At 38.9% G+C, this 12500-nt stretch overlaps 2 protein-coding genes across 4 annotated transcripts in view; both read left to right on the top strand.

The window, feature by feature from the left end:
- Window positions 1-8946, top strand: part of wu:fi04e12 (desmoplakin) — a 16545-nt gene extending 7599 nt beyond the window's left edge. The window contains exons 8-13 of the mRNA XM_043220384.1: window positions 261-423; window positions 538-621; window positions 1538-1645; window positions 1736-1834; window positions 2721-4547; window positions 5232-8946. Coding sequence (XP_043076319.1) covers window positions 261-423; window positions 538-621; window positions 1538-1645; window positions 1736-1834; window positions 2721-4547; window positions 5232-8486 — 5536 coding nt within the window. The 3' untranslated portion in view covers window positions 8487-8946. The remainder of the gene's footprint in view (window positions 1-260; window positions 424-537; window positions 622-1537; window positions 1646-1735; window positions 1835-2720; window positions 4548-5231) is intronic.
- Window positions 8947-9784: 838 nt separating this feature from the next.
- Window positions 9785-12500, top strand: part of tbc1d7 (TBC1 domain family, member 7) — an 8844-nt gene continuing 6128 nt past the window's right edge. The window contains exons 1-3 of one of the 3 annotated variants that reach the window (XM_043218712.1): window positions 9785-9971; window positions 10540-10667; window positions 11623-11703. In XM_043218712.1, the coding sequence (XP_043074647.1) occupies window positions 10556-10667; window positions 11623-11703 (193 nt within the window). In that variant the 5' untranslated portion in view covers window positions 9785-9971; window positions 10540-10555. Of the gene's footprint in view, window positions 9972-10539; window positions 10668-11622; window positions 11704-12500 lie in introns of those variants that run through there. The other 2 variants (XM_043218713.1, XM_043218714.1) reach the window with 2 other exon arrangements.

Genomic DNA, 12500 nt, shown 5'->3' with positions numbered 1-12500 from the left:
AAATTTTAGTTTTTTGCCGTCTACAGTCGGACCTGAACACAGAGAAAAGCATTTTGTTTAAAATTCGATAAAAGGTGAAGAAACGAACAGGAATGCTTTATATCTGAGTGTGTGCACGCGAGCGGTTTCTACTCTTTTCTTGGTGTCTGTGTTTTTAATCATTGATTTTTATTTTGTAATTTTTGTCACGCATGAATGAAACGCACGCACGCGTCCACAGCACGTTTCCCAGCGGTACACTAACGGGGGTGTTTTCTCAGGCTGGACGACCTGGACGCTTACCTGCCTCATCTCCAGAGATACCTGCAGTCCAGCTCCCGTCTCGGCGGCTGGATCGATCAAACCCAGCGGCAGATCGAGTCTCAGCAGGCCCTCAAGACGGACGACGCCGCCGTTTACACGCAACTCCTCAACCAACAGAAAGTGAGTCTGGAAGCTAATCGCTTGGACGACTGGCCGAGGGAATCCACAGCCGCTTGGTGAATTGAGCCGAAGTTTAAGTAGGCTTTTCACGGTGCCTTTTTCTAATGTGTGCAGGCGTTGAACTCCGATATAAAGGCGAAGAGAGAGCTGCTGGAGACGGTGCAGAAAGACGGCGAAACCTGCATAAACGCCATCAAGGTATGAACCCTTCGATTTCTTTTAATATGCTGTTTTATAGCCCCAGTGATTTATGACTTGGGCAATGTTTAATTTATCCCTTTACAGGAAGGTTTAGTCTGTTTATGCTAGACAACATAAGCAAACAATGAGAGATACTTGTAAAACATTTATTAATTTTACTACATAATACATTATACTCGTAATATTATTTAATCCTTTATATTATTATTATTCAATAGATCTAACAAATAGCAATTGTGAAAAAACAACAGAAAAAAATATATATATATATATATATATATATATATATATATATATATATATATATATATATATATATATATATATATGCTGCAACCATCTGAAGTATTAATTTTTAAATATATATATATATATATATATATATATATATATATATATATATATATATATATATATATATAAATTAAAAAGCTATATAATATATTTATAATATATTTATATAATATATATTAAAAGCTACTGAAAATGACCAAAAACAACAAAATTAATAAAGCTTGAATTACAAATAGAAATGGAAAATGTAAACAAAAACTGATTCGGATATTAACAAAAAATATAATAGTATCTCAGGATTACTAAAATATCACTAACGTTTACAAGAGGTTATTAAATACTGCAACTAATATATTGCTCATTGTTAGGTGATATTAGTTAATGGGGCCGTAGATAAACAGTGCTAAGATGAATATTGCAAAACATCGCTGTAAAATGTAAAAACTGTGATTGTAAGACATTTTTTTATATCTATATATATATAATATTTTTATGCTTTATAATCGCATCATGACTTTCTAAAGCAATTTTTACTACATCTGTGTTTGTATATCACTTTGGGCTCGGTTTCGTAATTTTTCATAACACCTTTCTAATAACCCGGCCCGCGTCTCTGTAGAACTACGAGCTTGAGCTGGCGGCTTACAGCGCCGGACTGGAAACTTTGCTCAACATCCCCATCAAGAGGACCGTGCTGCAGTCGCCATCATCCTCTATTTCAGACGAGGTACACCTACAAACACACGCTTTCCCCATCGACACAAGCATTACTGTTAGTGCAGTGTGGTTTTATTATAACAGCATTTTTTTCCCTCAGGTGTCTTCTCTAAATGCACACTACTTAGAACTGCTCACCCGTTCAAGTGATTACTACAAACTTCTTATGGCTTCCCAGAAGAACATGGAAGAACTGAAGGTATATAAAGACATTTCTGTTTTGGCAGAAAGTATATTTTATAGTGAATGGTAATATTTTGTTATTTTTATAATCATATTCCGTGCTGGGTAATAGCTGATTACACATTATTTGGTAATCATTTTATAGTTAATTAGATTACATTTATATTTTAAAATACATGTAATCAGATAATTTTTTTTTATTACATATAACAAATTAAATACATTTAATAAATTAAATACATTAAATACAATTTTACCATGTGTTTTATTTTGAGTTTGTTGTTTAATTTATTAAAAAATTTTATTTTATGATTTTAATTAATAATTAGCTTTTCCTTAAACTCACAAACCCTTCAAAGAACTTTGCATTAATGTAATATTCGTGTTGTTAATGAATTGTCAAAGCATTTTTAAATTTATATAGTACAATATTATCCTTTATTTTTGAACAAATGTAGTTGTAAGAAATATAAAAGTAACCCAAAAGTAGTATTATATTATTTAAGATGTGTAATGATAAAGATTACGACAGTAATTCCATTTTTTTTATCATGTAATGAATCAGAAACGGATTGAAATTAGTAAGTAATCTACCCAGCATTGTTCCTATTAATACCTCAGACAAATTGTGCAGCTGAGCATTTTCAAATTGAACTTTAATCATAATTAAATAATTCGATCGCAATTACATTTTCTCCCAAATCAGCCCTACCCAACCCTCCCTCTGAAAATGCAAAAGCTTCAAAATGACCAAGTCTTTAATTGGTTTCATGTCAACAGACGTTTTGGCCAAATGTCAGGGCAAGATTTCTCATGACGCTAATTTTTATTCTTAAAGGACATGCTTGCTAAATATATAACTGCGTTACACAAAATAATGTATTTAAAAATGTCTTCTGCAGATCCGGAATACTAGGATTGAGCTTCTCGAGGAGGAACTTCAGCAGCTGCAAGATGCTATTAAAGATCACTCTGCAACGAATGCCTCACTGCAGGATGCTCTTCTGAACTACCAGCAGGAGCTGAGTGACTCACAGACTCACCTGCTATCTCTGGAAGAGGTGAAGAGGACTGAGACTTTGAAGTGCATGGCCACACAAGAGAGCCTGGACTCTTCTACCAACCGCCTTCAAGAACTTACGGACGAAGTACGTCGCCTCAAACTCCAGTTGGACGAAATGGAGAGGAAGAAGAAAGTCGTGGAAGAGCGCTACACATTTCTGCAGGAAGAACACGATGAAACTATGCGCAAGAAACTCAAGGAACTGGAGCAGGCCAGCTGGGCCAAGATGGAGCTGGAAAAGACGGTGTCTGAGAGAACCCGGGAGCTGGAGCGTCTGCGAAGGGAGTTTGAAGACGAGGCTCGGCGCGTCAAGGAGGCTCAGACGGAGCTGGCTAAGGTAAGGCAGGAGCACAACACAGAGATGCGAGAGGTGAAACAGACCTACGAGTCCCAAATCCTCGTAACTCAGACCAGCATGCAGAAGCTTTCGCAGCAGAAAGAGAGCGATGCTGCTTCAATGGGTCTGGAGTTTGAACGATTAGAGGGAGAATCTAGGGAGTTGAAGGAGCAGCTGCAAAGGCTCCGTATCTCCCTCGGCCAAGAGGAGGCCCAGCGGAAACACCTGGAAGAGGAGATCCAGAGACTTAGTGCTGTAAGCATGGAGGAAGGCCGAAAGAAGCATGAGCTGGGATCTCAAGTCCAGCTGTTGTCTAGCCAGAAACGTGAAGCGGACAACAAAACGAGGGAGGTACAGGAGAGCTCCAGTCGGGTGCTGCAAGAAAAGAGTGGTGAGATCAACCGTCTGACACGCTGTCTTGAGGAGGAGAGACGTCTGAAAAGATCTTTAGAGGCTGAGACCAGGCGACTGGAGGGGGAGCTGGCTGACCTCAAAACTAAGAATGAAAACTGTAATGTGGAGTTGGTGCAACTGCGCTCTTCCCACCAGGAGTTAAGCCTCATCCGGGTGGAGCTGGAGGCCCACGCTCTTGAGAAGGGCCGGTCTGAACAGACTATCACGCGCTTGCAAACTCGCATTCAAGAGCTCCAGGAGGAGCTGAAGCGGCTGGAAAGTGAGTTAGAAAAGCAGCGGCAAGTGGTGGAAGAGGAGGCCAGCAAGCGCCGGAGAACGGAGATGCAACTTGAAAAGAGTAGCCAGGCCATGAGGGAGTACACCACTACAATCACCACGCTGCGTAAGAGCCAGGAAGAGACCCATCTTGAGTCCAAGCATGCAGATGAAGAATGCAAGCAGCTGAAGGAAGCTCTAGACCGTGCCTTGAAGGATCACAAAGTGTCTTCTCAAAGCCTGGCAGCCTTGAAAGCTGAGATGAACACTTTGAAACTACAGCTGACGCAGGAGCAGGGGCACGTCCGAGACTCCAACCAGCGTTACGAGGCCCTTCATCGCAGCATGGAAGAGAAGACTTGTGCATTAAACATAAGCACTGCTGAAACTGAGCGCCTGCAAAGGCTCAATGAAACTCTGACCAAAGATCGAACCCGCATGGAGGAGGAGTTGCGTTCCACCCGTCAGGAACATGATGAACTGCTCAAAAACAAAAAGCGCGGGAATCGGGAACTGACTGAGCAAATAGCAGCTTTGCAAAAGCAGCTTGAGTCAAGCCACCGTGCCGGTGCAGAGCATGACAGGCTTATGCGACAGCTCTCACGAGAGAGAGAAAAACTGCAAGTGGAGATAGAAAATGTACAAAAACAAGCCAGAGAGGTACTAGGATAACTAGAAACTAGAGTTCTCGAGTTAAAATGCGTAGATTTAGCCAGCTGCATGCATCTATCTCACGTTGCACGCTATAAATAGATACTGTCTTGACATGCAAAATATGTCACTATAACAAACTGCCATATTTTTGCATGTCTTAATATGCATGTTTGACCTATTTCCACTCCACACCTTGCAGATTTGCATCTTAATACACGCCTCTGTAGTTTGTCCTTTTTTCATGTTGCTCGCTTGTTTTGCACAGCAGCGTCCTCATGATCAACCACTTTCAAGACCTTAATCTGACCTCTTCTGATCTCTGTGATTTTGATACATTAGAAAAGGTGTACCAGACCTTGCGCCTTGTGGGCTACTATGCTGAGGTTTAGCTCCATCCCTGATGAAACACACTGATCCAGCTAATCAAGGTGTTCAGGTTTATTTGAAAAAAAAAATCAAGTATTTTGGAGTAGGGATAGAACTAAAATCTGCTTAAAGGTAGTCCCTCCAGGAGCAGGGTTGGCTACAGCCATGTAATTATTTAAAAAAAACCAATCACTTCTGTTTTGCAATTGTCAATGAATGATAAATCATTGTCATACAATAACCAGTCACTGTCCTCATATTATATGCAGAACGATGGCCTTAAATGATAAAACATTAATCTTTTCTTTGGTCCTTTTGTTGCAGACTTCCTCTGTGATCCAAACATCTCAATATCAGTGCAGCAGCTTGGAGCAAGAACGGGATGACCTTCTCAAGAAAATGGCCGCAATGGAACAGGATATGATGCGCTTGAAAAATCTGGAAGATGAGCTAGCCTGTATCAAACTCTCACTGGAATCGGAACTGCGACTCAAATCACAGTTGCAGGAGGACAATGATAGGATCAAGAAGGATTTTACACAATGGAAGACCAAATGCGCGACTCACGAAGAGCAGATTCGACAGCACAGCTCGGAGCGCTCCGGCCTAGAGAGTCAATTTAATTCTGTCAAGACAGAGATGGAGAGGCTAAGGATGATACTGAAGGAAACTGAAGAGCGTTACAGGCTGCTCTTGCAGAACTTGGAACGAGAGAGGGCAGAGATGCAGGCTCTAAAAGCCTCGCAGCAGAATGAGCTGCTGAGACTGCAGCAGAAACCAGATGGTGCTACTAAATACACTCAGACAGACCTACCGGACGCCTCCTCTCTGGCCTTCGAAGGTGTCCGCAAGAAGGTAACAGCCCAGCAGCTGCATGACTGTGGCGTGATTGACAAGGTGACATTCGATCAATTGATAAATGGCCAGCGGACAGTCGAGGACGTATCTGTTGACATCAGGCTGAATCTTAAAGGCACAGGAGCCATAGCGGGGCTTGCGGCAGGACCTAAAGGCAAAATGACCTTCACCGAGGCTAAAAAACAAACGTTGATTTCAGAAAGTAGTGCAGACATGTTGCTGGAGGCTCAAGCTGCCACAGGGTACATCATCGATCCCAGAGCAAATGTCAGGATGACTGTTGAGGAGGCTTGTTTGAATGGACTTGTGGATGAAGCTGACAAGAAGCAGCTGTTGACTGCAGAGGCTGCCTGCATTGGGTTCAGAGATCCCAAAACTGGTAAACTCTTGCCAGTGAGCCAAGCCATGAAGAAAGGCATAATTAACCGGGAAACAGCTCTTCGTCTACTGCAGGCACAAGAGGCGGCGGGAGGCATCCTTGATCCCATTCTCAGTGTCTATCTTTCAAAAGACACTGCCATGGACCGTGACCTGATTGATGAGGATCTTTATCAAGCTCTAAATGCCAAACCTGATTGCTATTTCGATCCCGACAGTGATTTACGTGCCAGCTACATTACCCTCAAGAAGCGATGCAAGGCCGACCTCACTACTAGTTTGCTCTTGCTTCCAGCTCCAGAGAAACCCATGACTGTACAGGGACTTCGCCACGAAGTTAGCGTATCAGATCTGGTTGATGCAAAATTACTGCAACCTACGGATGTAGATCATTTGAGAGAGGGCAAAATTACCAGCCAAGATATTGAACACAGGCTTCGGGCTTATCTCAGAGAGTCAACCTGCATCGCTGGGATTTATGACGAGGCTAATGACTGCACCTTGCCTATCTACCAGGCCATGAAGGAAGGGCTTCTGCGACCAGGCACTACCTTGGAGCTTTTGGAGGCCCAGGCCGCTTCAGGCTTCATTATTGATCCCATTATCAATGAGTACTACACAGTCGAGGAGGCTTGCAAGAAAGGACTGGTGGGTGTGGAGTTCAAAGACAAGCTTGTCTCTGCAGAAAGAGCGGTAACTGGGTACAAAGACCCGGGTACAAACAAGATGATCTCGCTTTTTGAAGCCATCGAACGTGGTCTCATAGAGAAAGGTCACGGCATTCGCCTGCTAGAGGCTCAGATTGCAAGTGGTGGCATCATTGACCCTAAACACAGTCACAGAATTGATGTTGATGTGGCGTACCAAAGGGGCTACTTTGATGAAGAGATGAACCAGATTCTAAAAGATGAAGGAGATGACACAAAAGGTTTCTTCGACCCAAACACAGAGGATAATCTAACCTACCTGCAACTAAAGAGCCGTTGCATTCCAGATAAGAAGACAGGACTAGTGCTTCTGCCCCTGTACGACAAGAAAAAGATGCAGCAGAAGAACTCTACGAGAAAGAGACGAGTATTGATTGTTGATCCTGAAACCAGTAAAGAGATGACTGTGCGTGAAGCCTATGAGAAGAAACTCATTGACTATGAAACCTTCTTGGAATTGTCTCAGCAAGAATGTGAGTGGGAAGAAACAGTCATCACTGCCCCAGATGGCTCAACCAGTACTGCAATAATGGACATGCAAACAGGCATTCAATACGACTTGAAAGAACTGCTCGCTAAGGGAGTGATAGACCAAGATGTCCTTGATAGGTATCGCTCAGGAAGTCTCACCCTTACAGAGCTTGCAGATATGATCACCAACAAGACGAAGACCCTTAGCAAACCACTCGGCTCCTCCGTCGCCTTGTCATCTTCCACAACCCAGTCGACAGTAAAAAGCCAGATAATTAAAACTGAAACTCTTAAAACATTCGAGAGTATCTCCACTCAAGAAATTGTTCAAGATCCATCCTCAGCGAACGCCGCCAAGCATATCTCCAGCATGTCAATCAAGCTGACCCCATTAGTAGAATCAATTGAGGAACAGAATCCAGTTGGAGCAGTTTTTGACACAGAGAAGCTGGAGAAGATCAGCATATGTGACGCTCTAAAGCGAGGAATCATTGATTCGATCACAGCGCAGCGGCTCCTGGAGGCTCAGGCTTGCACCGGAGGGATTGTGAGTCCTGAAAACGGTCGCCGTATTTCCATTCAAGAAGCAACCCGACTCGGTGTCCTTGATGACGAAATGGCTAACAGGATAAAACCTGCCCAAAAAGCGTATATTGGTTTCGAAGATGTAAAAACCAAACGTAAGATGTCAGCCGCTGAGGCCGTCAAGGAAAAGTGGCTGCCGTACGAAGCCGGCCAGCGCTTCCTCGAATTCCAGTATTTGACCGGCGGGCTGTTCGACCCAGAGCTTGGCTGCAGACGTTCGCTTGAGGAGGCTTTGCAGCTCGGCTGGCTGGACATGAGAGCGGCTCAGAAGCTCCAGGATACCCGCCACCATCCCAAGACCCTCACCTGCCCCAAGACCAAGCTGAGGATATCCTACAAGGAGGCTCTGGAAGGTTGCATGACCGAGGAGAACACGGGTGTCCGCATGCTTCCCGCCTCCACCGTTTCATCGCGTGGAATCAGCAGCCCTTACAACCTCTCGAACCCTGGATCTGCCTCAGGCTCTCGAAGCGGATCCAGAAGGGGCAGCGTAGACTACAGCTTATCCCCCTCTTCGTCTTCCAGATACAGCAGCTTTAGCTACAGCAGAACCTCTTTCAGCTCCAGATCGCTCTCTTAAACAATCATTGTGTACTTTGCAATGTTGTATAACACTATTTTATCCAGCAAAGTATTTTAAGATGAGAAAAAAACATAACATTTACTATTGGAAATGAGGATTGCTTTCTAAACGAATCAGCATTTTAACTACCTTGTTTGGAGCGTTTAGTGTTCTTAAATCTATATTGAATGTATTAGCTAATACAAAAAAAAAAAATAATAATTTTGACTACTTATTCACAGTATGGGTTTTCTGCTTTTGAATTTACTTAAACGGATAAATGTTTTTTATAACACTAGATTTGGTTAACTTTTTCCACTAATACTGAATTGAATTGTTGAAAACTAGTTTTTCCTGAAAGTTTCAGTGCCTTCACTTTACCTTTGTACTAGCCTGAATTACTTTGTGAAACTGATTTCTAACACTGTGTCTGGCATATTTCTTATGGTTTTATTGCTCAAATAAAGACTTCATCAAATGTTTGACTCATATGAAGAATTATTGCTATAGTTTCATTTAGCAAATGAAAATGTTATTTCATGCAGGATCTTGTATTATGAAAATGTGACATAATTTCAGGACTAATGAGATCATATTATTATTATTATTATTATTATTATTATTATTTGAATGATTGATATTAAAGATAACTAATGATAGCAAGAAGTATTGACTAGCACCCTGGCTGACCAAAAGCTTACAAACACTCAGTAGTTTTTTAACTGCCATTACCTACCATTTTTATTAATTGGAAGATTATATAACAAATTATATAAATTTGACGATTGCCTAGTTTAAACTGTTCACATAATAAATTAAGTAAAAGGCGTTCACTGAGATTTATCATGACTCTCTATATAAGCTGACATCAACGAAACATAATTTATTGACTAAATATGTAGAAAGAAAGGAGCATCTTTAAGCACTGTGGAAAGATGTTTTGCATTGAAAACGGTGTGTTATGAAGACCTTTACCATTTAGTATCAATAATATTTTCCTAAACTGCAGACATCTAACAAAATAACAGAAGTCTAGGATTAATGTTGTTTTATTGTGTTTTATCGTGTGCTTTCGTGCAACATTACTAAGGTTGTATTCACAGTGCCGAAAAAACAACAACCATGTCACTATTTTTAGGTGACTTTAAAAGGGGCGAATTTTGGTCAATTTACCCGGAAGAGATGTATTTTAAAATAACTCAAATCGAGGTCTCGCACGTTTCGAGTAGTCGTGCATTTAATTCATATTCTGAATGAGCTTTAAAAGAGCGAACGTGCGCGCGCGTCTCCTGCTGGACACGAGCGGAAACACAACAACACGAGGACGCGAACGACTTCCGGGGTCACGGGACTGCGGACAGCCGCGTTTGCAGATGTACGCGTTCTTTCTGAGAATTAAAGATGATAATATGCATTGAATGCGAATTGAAGTCAGATGTTTGACCGATAGAGCGTTTGAAGAGTCTCTCGGCTGAGAAAAACCGCTGAGGTCTGCCCCCTGAGGTAAATATATTATATTAAAAACATTGTTTAAATCGAGCAAACACTTGCACAACGATTCTTCTGTCGTCACACTAGCTTTTGTAACTTGTATTTTGAAAAAAAAAAAAAAAAAAAAAAGCTTAATGTAAATTATCGACATTAAAAAATACTGCAGTAATCTATAGTAAATATAGTGTTTTTGAACTAATTAGTAAAGTAACGTCGCTTGAATTAATTTCTTGTGCTATTTCTATAGTTGCTCTACTATAGTACACTGTACTACGTTTTCTTCAACTGTTGGGTATATTATTAATAAAGCCTAAAGTATACTTACAATTTCACTATAGGCTGTAGCATTCATTAATACAGCTTATATATTACATATATGTATGTATTCTTTGAAGGAAGGGAAAGTACCATGAAAGTAATATGAATATGTTACTCCTTTAGTATCAGTGCAGTTGTGAGCACTTAAATATTTTCATGCCTTTTTTATGTAAAGCGTGGCACTGATCTGATTTAACAGGGTTGAGGTGTTGTTTAAACATGGTAGATGTGATGAAGCTTCATGTGGCTTTTTCTGTTCTAGCTTCACATCGGCGATCATGGCTGATGATCCTCAGAGGAACTTTCGCTCGGCGTATTATGAGAAAGTGGGTTTCAGAGGAGTGGAGGAGAAGAAATCGCTTGAGATCCTGCTGAAGGACAATCCTCTGGGTAAGACGTCTATTCAGCCGCCCCGATGTACAGATGTTGCTATTGTTTTGTTTTCAAATTTATTTCTATATTTTTTTAAGTGTTTGTCAAACATGCATCATTTTATTTATGCATATTTATTTTTTATGAACCTATATAATAATAATATTATTATTATTATTATTATTATTATTATTATTATTAAAATTAATTTATGCATTTTGTTGGTTTAAGAGTTAAGTTATCATTTAGAAAATATATTATTTTAATAGTATAATAAATATTTTTATGTTTTATCTTATAATAATAATAATAATATGAAATAATAATATCTTATTATCATCATTATTATTATTGCTGCTGTTGTTATTAATAATTATTATTTTTTATGTTAGTGTTCAGTAATCATGAAAATAAATTTTTACATAATAAATAATAATGATAATGCGAATAAGAAATGTGTAACATTGAGTGTAAAATGCGTTATTTTTGTTGTGGAGTTGCAGAAGCGATTTCAAAATATTTTCATTGTTATAAATAATAACAATACGTTTATTTATTATTCATTATTTTTACTGTTGATCATATAGAACTGATTGACCTTTTTAAACACAAAAATAAATAATAATAAATATATTATTTATTTTAATGTTGTTGTTCAGTAATCATGAATTATTTTGCATTATATATATATATATATATATATATATATATATATATATATATATATATATATATATATATATATATTTCACTATATAACAATAACAGTTGCTATTATTTTTTTGTAAGTATTGTTAACGTTCAATCAAATGCATATCAGCTCAGTAACTTTCTTCTTCTTCTTATTATTGTGTACATTATTTTTCATCTCTGTTTAGGTTTTAACTGTTAAATGCTGAGCTCTAAGCTCTCAGGCGATCAGTGTTTCTCTCGCTCCTTCGGTCAGTTGTGTTTCTGTGGGTTTTTTTCTCAGATGTGGAGAAGCTGAGCACCTTCAGTCAGAGGTTTCCGCTGCCCTCCATGTACCGGATACACGTGTGGAAAGTCCTGCTGGGTGAGAGCATGAATATCATTCAAAATCATCACAGCTCTAGTGTTGTCCCCAGCTAAAAATGGTTTTAATTCAATTCTATCTGAATCGGGATCAGATCAGGGCAAGCTTTTTTTCTCATCGGATAAAAAGTTTATCCTAACAATTAATTTTTTCATGCCCGTTTTTGTAGTTTATGCATATCTTGGCGCTTTTTATAAAAATAATGTGCAATACTGCTTAAAATGGTTGTTGCTTCTTTTTTAAGATTTCTGTTTAAATTAATTGCTGTTTGGTTTTGTTATTTAATTAGCTTTTTTGTTTTTCTAAATCAAAAATAATTATTTTTAATGTTTTTAGCTGCAAACATCACTCTTTCTGTTACATATCATTGCAAAAATGGGTTTGTTTACTGTAAAGACATGTTCTGGGTTCAGTGCATTTGAATTAATGTACTCTATGTAATAAACTTTATTATTCTTTACATTACGATCCTTTTTTTAAATCTTTTAAAATCCTCCAGTAGTCCCATAGACTTGATGTATGATATATGGAATGATTATATAATGTAGCGCATTCTTCCTCTTATTATTATATTTACATCAACCACTTTATTTTTGGAAACACTTAATGATATAAAATATATTATTAATATTATTAGTATTAAATAGAGGGACAACCGATATTTTTTTATTCATTTTATTTTATTCATTCAATTAAGTTGCATCATTATTATATTATATATTTTAATTGAGCCAGTAATTTATTTTTATTTAATATTTTATTTTATTAATATACTACATGAAATGATTTGTTTGAAC

The sequence above is a fragment of the Puntigrus tetrazona genome, chromosome 20 (genome assembly GCF_018831695.1).
Source record: "Puntigrus tetrazona isolate hp1 chromosome 20, ASM1883169v1, whole genome shotgun sequence".
In the NCBI taxonomy this organism is placed as follows: domain Eukaryota; kingdom Metazoa; phylum Chordata; class Actinopteri; order Cypriniformes; family Cyprinidae; genus Puntigrus; species Puntigrus tetrazona.
Note: the sequence above shows the minus strand (reverse complement) of the source record. Positions and strands in the feature narration are given on the sequence as shown.